Source organism: Ovis canadensis, chromosome 14, assembly GCF_042477335.2.
Source record: "Ovis canadensis isolate MfBH-ARS-UI-01 breed Bighorn chromosome 14, ARS-UI_OviCan_v2, whole genome shotgun sequence".
NCBI lineage: Eukaryota > Metazoa > Chordata > Mammalia > Artiodactyla > Bovidae > Ovis > Ovis canadensis.
In genome coordinates this window covers 38,965,762-38,973,733 of record NC_091258.1, presented here as the reverse complement: position 1 = coordinate 38,973,733, position 7,972 = coordinate 38,965,762, and the positions used below count along the sequence as shown (strand labels likewise).

Genomic DNA, 7,972 nt, shown 5'->3' with positions numbered 1-7,972 from the left:
TCTCTGATCAGGGAACTAAATCCCACACACCACAACTATAGAGCCCGCATGCCACTGTGAAGATTGGAGCGCCCACGTGCCACCGCAAGACCTAGTGCAGCCAAATAAATGAATAAGGGATTCCGCTGGTGGTCCGGTGGCTAAGAATCCACCTGCCGATGCAGGGGGCACGGGTTTGATCCCTGATCTGGGAAGATCCCACGTGCCTGTGTGCCACAACTCCTGAGCCAGGCACGTGGGTTTGACCCCAGCACTGAGACTCTCAGAGGCAGTTACAATCTCCAAGATAGAGCTTCCTTTGTTCACTTATGGCTGGACTGTCCACGGCCAGCTGCCCAAAGAGGTGGGTGCAAGAGGATGTGCCTACGTGGACGGGGGAGGTTTGTCTGGGGGAAGGTGCTTTCTGGGTCATCTGCCCTTGGAAATCTAGACAGGAAAGCTGTGCCTCTAAGACCCTCCGGGAATCTCCTCTTGCAGCAGTTAAGTTGTCCGAACAGCAGAAGTGGAATGAATTCCTGACTCCTATTGGCCAATTTTGCCTTCATTTTGGGTCCCCCCGCACCTGCGCACCTGGCTCGGGGTCAAGTCTGGGTCTGTGTTGTCTCTGGAATGGCTGCATCTGTCTGGGACCCCACTCGTGCCAGACTGTACCAGTTTGAGGGGCCCTCAGCTGAAGGTACTTTCTATGCTCACTTTCTGGGATGCTGCGATGTTTTCAGGCCACCGAGAGAAACTCTGGCCAGCCCAGGCTCCCTGTCTCCTGGGCCTTCCCGTCAGAGCCACACTGCTGATGCTCAGGGTCTCCTCCTAGCCACTCACCCTGACTTGGCCTCCGTCTGCCTTCTTCCCCATCCCTCCAGGCCCGCACCTGCTCTTTGATTCCTGGCTCCTTCTGCTTCCAAGGAGGTCAGAGGCTCCCATCACTGCTGGTTGGAATCTGGAACCATCACCTGCCACTCGGGTGTCCTGGTACATACATTTCCCAGGCTCAGGGTGCTTGCAGGAGGGGGTGACTGGGAGGGGCTGGGTGTGAGACCTCCAGGAGGCAAATCTCAGAGGGAGCTCTGGCCCAACCTCTGTGTGGTCTCCCTCCCTCTCTCTCCCTCCCTTCCTACCTTCTTTTCTTCTTTCCTTTCTCTTTTAAACAGCTTTATTGAAATGTAATTAAATAGCATAAAATTTACTCATTTAAAGTGTACAATTCAGTGGTTTTTAGTATATTTGCAGTGGTATTTAGTATATTTGAACCATGCAACCATTCCCCATAATCTAATTTGAGAACTTTTCATCACCCCCTCAAAGAAGCCCCATTAGCAGCACTCCCCATCTCCCCCTCCCTTCCCAGCCCCTGGCAGCCACTCTCCTTTCTTCTCCTGGTGTTCATTTGTCAAGCAACTGTCAACAGTGAGGCCAGAGCCTTAAGTTCACAGCTGGAATTACCCTTCCCTCGGACCAGGACTTCAGGCAGCAGAACCTCAGAATCACACAGCCATCCTTTCCAACTTGCCTACTCACTCCCTTGTGGTTTTAACTCACCCGCTCATCTTCCTCATTTATCTAGGGAGGTGGTAGGAGACCCAGAGAAGGGAAGAAACCTGCCCAAAGTCATGCAGTGGTTGGGAACACAACTCCTGGCCTGGAGTACCCCGCTTTCTCAGCTCTCCAAGCTGCCTTCCCCCAGCTGCTCCCTACACATTCCTGGGCCCAGCCACTCTTATAACATTGTACCCCAGTAAAAATGAGAATTGTAAAATGAGAATTATAACACCTACCTCACATATCACTGTGAGGATTAAGTGAAACCTAAAGCAATTTGAACTGTGGTGTTAAAGAAGACTCTTGAGAGTTCCTTGGACTGCAAGGAGATCCAACCAGTCCATTCTGAAGGAGCTCAGCCCTGGGATTTCTTTGGAAGCAATGATGCTAAAGCTGAAACTCCGGTACTTTGGCCACCTCATGCGAAGAGTTGACTCATTGGAAAAGACTCTGATGCTGGGAGGGGTTGGGGGCAGGAGGAGAAGGGGATGACAGAGGATGAGATGGCTGGGTGGCATCACCGACTCGATGGACGTGAGTCTGAGTGAACTCCGGGAGTTGGTGATGGACAGGGAGGCCTGGCATGCTGCGATTCATGGGGTCGCAAAGAGTCGGACACGACTGAGCGACTGAACTGAACTGAAAGCAATCCTGTATGTAGAGTTTAGCCCAGTGCTTGGCACAAAGCGATCCCTCGGTAGAAGCAAGCTAAATCGCATCGAAGTCCCTCCCTGGCATCCCAGGCCCTGCACACTCTAGTTGTTTGGGATGGGTGGCAGTCCTTCCCCACCCCGTGAAGATGACGATGGGAGCCACTGAAACTGCCCAGGTCCTAGTCACTGCTTCCCCGTCACCTGGGAGCTGGTGATGTCGGCAGGGCTGGCGGAAGGTTGAGACTTGTCATGATGACTAACAACCCAGAGCTGTGGGAGTCTGGTTAATCAGCAGCGTCAAAACTTCCCGTGGCTGTTTGCAAACAAGGGCCACCCCCAGAGGAGGAGGACCAGAGGCAGGGGAGAGGCCGTGGGGCTGCTGAAGAAGCTGGGTGAGCCATGCTGGCAGCACCAAGAGGCTGGCAGGTGGTCAGGAGCCGGAGTTTGGTTGTCCGGAAAACATAGCTTCCCTCACCCGGCTGTTGCCCCTGTGTACCTGCTCCTGCCCCCCGAGAAATGAAAAGCTGATTGCAGATACCAGGGTCTCTTGAGGGATTTACTTTCCAGGAGTGACTGATAGGTGCTTCCCAAGTGGCGCAGCGGTAAAGAATCTGTCTGCCAAAGCAAGAGATTCAGGAGACGTGGGTTGGATCCCTGGGTTGGGAAGATCCCCTGAAGTAGGAAATGACAACCCATTCCAGTATTCTTGCCTGGGAAATCCCATGGGCAGGGGAGCCTGGAGGGCTACAGTCCGTGGGGTCGCACATGAGTTGGACACGACTGAGCACGCCAGTGGCTCTTGCAAGAACACAGGCTGCGGTTGCAGGCTGGTGTCAGAGCAGACAATCTTAGTGATGCTGATGGCCACCTGAGCAGTCTGCCAAGGTTGTGGGATGTTCCAGAACCCACTTGGGAAGGTGTCTGGGGGCTTGAAGAGCAGACAGGGAGGGGGTGCGCTGACTCAGCTCTCTTAGCCGGGCCTGGGCCAGCCCAGCAGACAGAAACCCAGCAAAGGAACCAGACACTCCCCTCCCTGACAGCCATTGCTCAGGCATTTTATGTGCCTGATGCCTCACGGGGGGACCAGCCCAGGCGAGAATTCCAGATCCAAGAGAAAAACTGTAAATTAGTACAAAAAGTAGCTCTCGTCTACAATGCTGCCAGCGACAGCGTAAAGTGTAAATTTGGTACAGCCCATCTGATGGCAATCTGGCAACGTGTTTAGAAAGTGTAAAAAAAAAAATGATCAGACTCTTTATTCAGATTTTATGAAGTTAACAACCCCACTCCCCCTGCCCTGTCCCCAGGGCATGAACAGGCTGTGTGTAGGGAGATGTCACAGCAATGCTGTTTATAAATGTGTAAAAATGGGAGCTACTCACATACCTGATCCCACAGAATGGCCAGTTCAGTGGTGGCAGAGCCGTTCAGAGGTCTATTATGCAGCCATTTAAAATGTTTACTCTTTTCAGTCATTTTTACAGGGTGCTAGGTGTACCTCACACCGTGCAAGCCCAAGGTTGAATGGGCCCTGGGCCTCATCCTCAATCTTGGTCCTGCAGTTCAGAAAAGGGGAGACCTTAGTAGGAAAAAGTCACTTGGAAAATCCCTCGTTCTATGATGTAACGTGAGCAAAAGGCAGAGTAGAAAATTGTCTCCACGGTCTGCCTCCCACTATAACCACAGCTGGTGCACCAGATGCCGGGCTCTGGGCATAACGTGTTTGCTCTTATTTACTTCTCATACCAGCCCAGTGAGTTAGTTACCTTATCACAGGAGGAAACTGAGGCACAGAGGAAGTGACGGAGCCAGAGTTCAGACCCCTAACCACCTGACCCTCAAACCTAGTTTTAACCATTGCTCCCTACTGTCTCCCCTTACTACAGAAATAATGTCTTTTGAAAGTTAACAGTGTTCTGAGCTTCCCTGGTGGCTCAGACAGAAAAGAATCTGCCTGCAATGTAGGAGACCTGGGTTCGACTCCTGGATCTGGAAGATCCCCTGGAGAAGGGAATGGCTACCCACTCCAGTATTCTTGCCTGGATACAAGAGCCTGGAGGGCTATGGTCTACAGGGTCATATAGAGTCAGACACGACCAAGCGTCTAACACTGTCACACTTTCACCAGAAAGAAAATCCGGGCCAATGACAATAAGTGAAGAGTGGTGGGATTTGGGGGCATGGGTGATTTGTCCTCTCTTGATTTCTACTACATTTGTGCAGGAAAAAATAAAAATTGAAGTTAAAAAACAAACCCCCACCCCAGCAATCTAGAATTTGCAGCAGATGGGGAAAAATGAATGGGGAAGTTGAAAGAAAGCGGGGATGATGTGAATAATGCATGTCTTGGCTTAGAACAAGGAGAGAGAATGATTTAGGAGCAAGAAGAAAGCCAGGGAGGGATTTTTGGGAGAGGAAGGGCTTCTGGATGATCCCAGGGAAGGGCTGACTGAGAGGGAGGCTGTGGGGGCAGGGCTCATCTGCCTCGGTCACCCTTCCTCCATCTCTATTACCTGGTATACTTCAGTACATATCTCCTTAGTGTCTGCATTCTTCTCATTTTTTAGACTACAGGAAATGATAAGGGGAAAAAACTCTCTGTTTTCCTTTCTGCCCTGGAGTGCTAGGAGAGGGGTGTCTGCCAAATTCTTCCTCAGATCATCAAGAGGCTTCAGGTTCCCCTCACCTGGGAGCTGCAAATGCAGCAGGTAAGTCACTGTCTAAATATTTTAGAGCAAAAGTGGTCTGGGGGGAAGGTTGCCTTGATTCCCAACACAGACCTTTGGAAGTGGGAGCAAGGTTTTCCTAGTTAATACAGCTTTTAGAAGGAGGGAGGGCCCAGAGGGAGCACAAAGGGGAGAGGGGAGAGGCCGGGACCATTTGTTCAAATACCCGATGGGCACTGAGTGCTCATAGGAGCTGAGCCTGTAACAGAGGAGAGTCAGGATTAACAGTCCAGCCCCAGGGTCATCTAAGACCCCGCTCCTTCACGTCCACTGAGAAGCATGACTTCCTCAAAGCTGGGAGGTGTGAATCAAAGGCCAGCACCCCCCTACCCCTGCAAAGGGCCAGCCCCCAAGTGTGCTCAGAGATCAAAGGCTTGAGTCCTGCTGCTGGTAAGGAGTCAAACTCGTGGTTGCAGGGCTGGGTGCAGAGCCTGCCTGCGCCCTCCTGGGATCCTCCAAGCTCTTTCTGCACTGTTCATGATGGGCTGTATCAAAGCTATTGCAATGGCTTCAAAACAGCAGCTAATTGAGTCAGAATTACTTACTGTGTGACTCAGCTCCAAGAGGTACCCTCTGACTTCAAGAAGCTGTTTGGTACAGGAACATGTGCCGATCACACTTTTCAAAGGGGCAGGGGGCTCCTAATTGACCACATTGGAATGATTCCCTAAGGATCCTTTCACTCACTTCCCTTTTTCTTTAAACTTTTTCCTCTGTATTGGGGTATAGCCAATTAACAAGTAGTGTTGTGACAGTTTCAGGTGAACAGCGAGGGGACCCAGCCATACATATACATATATCCACTCTCCCCCAAACCCCTCTCCCATCCGGGCTGCCACATAACATTGAGCAGAGTTCCCTGTGCTGTACAGTAGGGCCTTGGTTGTTGTTGTTCAATCACCAAGTCATGTTCGACTCTTCAAGACCCCACGGACTGCAGCATGCCAGGCTTCCCTGTCCCTCACCACCTCCTGGAGTCTGCTTAAACTGACATCCACTGAATCGGTGATGTCATCCAACCATCTCATCCTCTATCATCCTTTTCTCCTTCTGCCTTCAATCTTTCGATCACTTTTGTCGGTTATCCATTTTTAATATAGCAGTGTACGTCTCATTAAGTCTTTTATGTTATTTACATGGGAAGAAAGTCTGTTCATACATGTTTAGCGCACCCTGTTCTTTCCCTCTGTGATCCTTGTGTGATCTTCTTTATTTACCTGATGTGATGCCAGGCACCTACTGCCTGTTGGAGCAGAGTCTGTAGCAAAGGCATGCCCTGCAATCAAGTTAGGAAGGAGTTCTGAGCTCAAGGAGATGATGGTGTAGATAGGAGAGACCTTTACAATCCAGCATGGGGGGTGCTGCAGGGGAGTGAGCAGTCAGGAGACTGTAGTGCCTGGTAGGGTCAAGGAAGGTGATCTCTAAGCTTGAAGGAGAAACAGGAGCTGCCCAGGTGAAGGTGGGTGGAGGCTGGTAGGAATAAGGTGAGAAGAGAGGCCTCTAGAGAACAGTATTATAAAGACCTGAAGGTGACTGAGTCCCAGCTTCAGTCATTAGAACTGGAAAATCGTGTAAATCTTAGGTGTGCTTTACTCTGATCGCTACAAGAATCAGATCAAACAGAACTGGCTTATTATCACCCCCTCATTGCTGCCCTCTATGCAGAAGAACCCCTTGAGCCCTTGACTACCTCTCAGATGGGTGCCTGAGAGTTAAGGGCTTTCAGACTCTGAACAACAATGGTGCTGCCCCTTCTTTGCTGGAGGATGGGTCAATGTGGATATGAGCCTGTAGCGTTGCCTTGTTCAGGCACTCAGTCGTGTCCAACTCTTTGTGACCCCATGGACTCAGTATGCCAGGCTTCCTGTCCTTCACCGTCTCCCAGAATTTGCTCAAACTCACGTCCCATTGAATTGGTGATGCCATCCAACCATCTCATCCTCTGCTGCCTCCTTCTCCTTTTGCCTTCAATCATTCCCCGCATCAGGGTCTTTTCTAAAGAGTTGGCTCTTCGCATCAGGTGGCCAAAGTATTGGAGCTTCAGCTTCTGGCCACTGCATTCTGTGGCCCTCCTAGGGACATCTATGCCTCTGCCAGGAGGCAGGTAGGCTGAATCCAAGAGTCCTCGCTCATGGGCTCAGAACCTCAGCATCGGGGTGGCCAAGTTTCACTCTCCGTGTGGCTGGGGAGAATTGGCAGCCTCCATATCAAACCATCAGTGAAGTTTCTGGGATAGAAATACACCCCGAAGTCACTGATATGTAGTTTCTGACATTGCGCCACCTTAAACTAAATTCCAGCAATCATAAAGCAATTTGGTTTTGCATTTCAAGTCAGAGTTTTACTGGAATTTGGCAAATGCTTCCTCAACCATCTCAATTTTCTTTTTCCTTCACTGGTGCTTTGAACTTAGTAAACTCCAGCACCTATATATATATAGTTATACTATATGTTTGTGTATTGTATATAAACCACCAGGCTTTCCTGGTGGTTCAGTGGTAAAGAATCCACCTGCCAATGCAGGAGACATGGGTACAATCCCTGGGTCAGGAAGATCTCCTGGAGAAGGAAATGGCAGCCCACTCCAGTATTCTTGCCTGGAGAATCCCATGGACATAGGACCCTGGAAGGCTGCAGTCCGTGGGGTTGCAAAGAGTGAAACACAGCTTGGCAACTGAACAGCAACAACAACATGTAAACACACACACACACACACACACACCTATTGGGTTCCTATCTCAGCAGTAGCATACACCAGCTTTATCAATGAACTTTAGGGGGCTCAGTTTCCCTTCCTGAAAATGGGGACTATGATGGTACCCACCTCATAGGTGTTTGGGGTTAAACGAGATCTTGTTTTTAAAGAACTCAGTGCAGTGCCTGGCACAGTGATAACTGTGATAAATGGTAGCTATTATGTGCATAGAGGAAAAAAAACTGTACTAAAATGTTGGCAGCACTTATCTCTAGTGGGTGGGATTATGGTTACAATGAACATCTATTACTTTTGTAATCAGAGGAAACGAACAATAAATGTTATTATTAATTTAAAAACCT

At 50.0% G+C, this 7,972-nt stretch overlaps 1 protein-coding gene across 1 annotated transcript in view; it reads left to right on the top strand.

Annotated features, from left to right (window-relative positions):
* The first annotated feature begins 4,849 nt into the window (after positions 1–4,849).
* KIFC3 (kinesin family member C3) overlaps positions 4,850–7,972 on the top strand; it is a 40,445-nt gene continuing 37,322 nt past the window's right edge. The window contains exon 1 of the mRNA XM_069552871.1: positions 4,850–4,897. Coding sequence (XP_069408972.1) covers positions 4,889–4,897 — 9 coding nt within the window. The 5' untranslated portion in view covers positions 4,850–4,888. The remainder of the gene's footprint in view (positions 4,898–7,972) is intronic.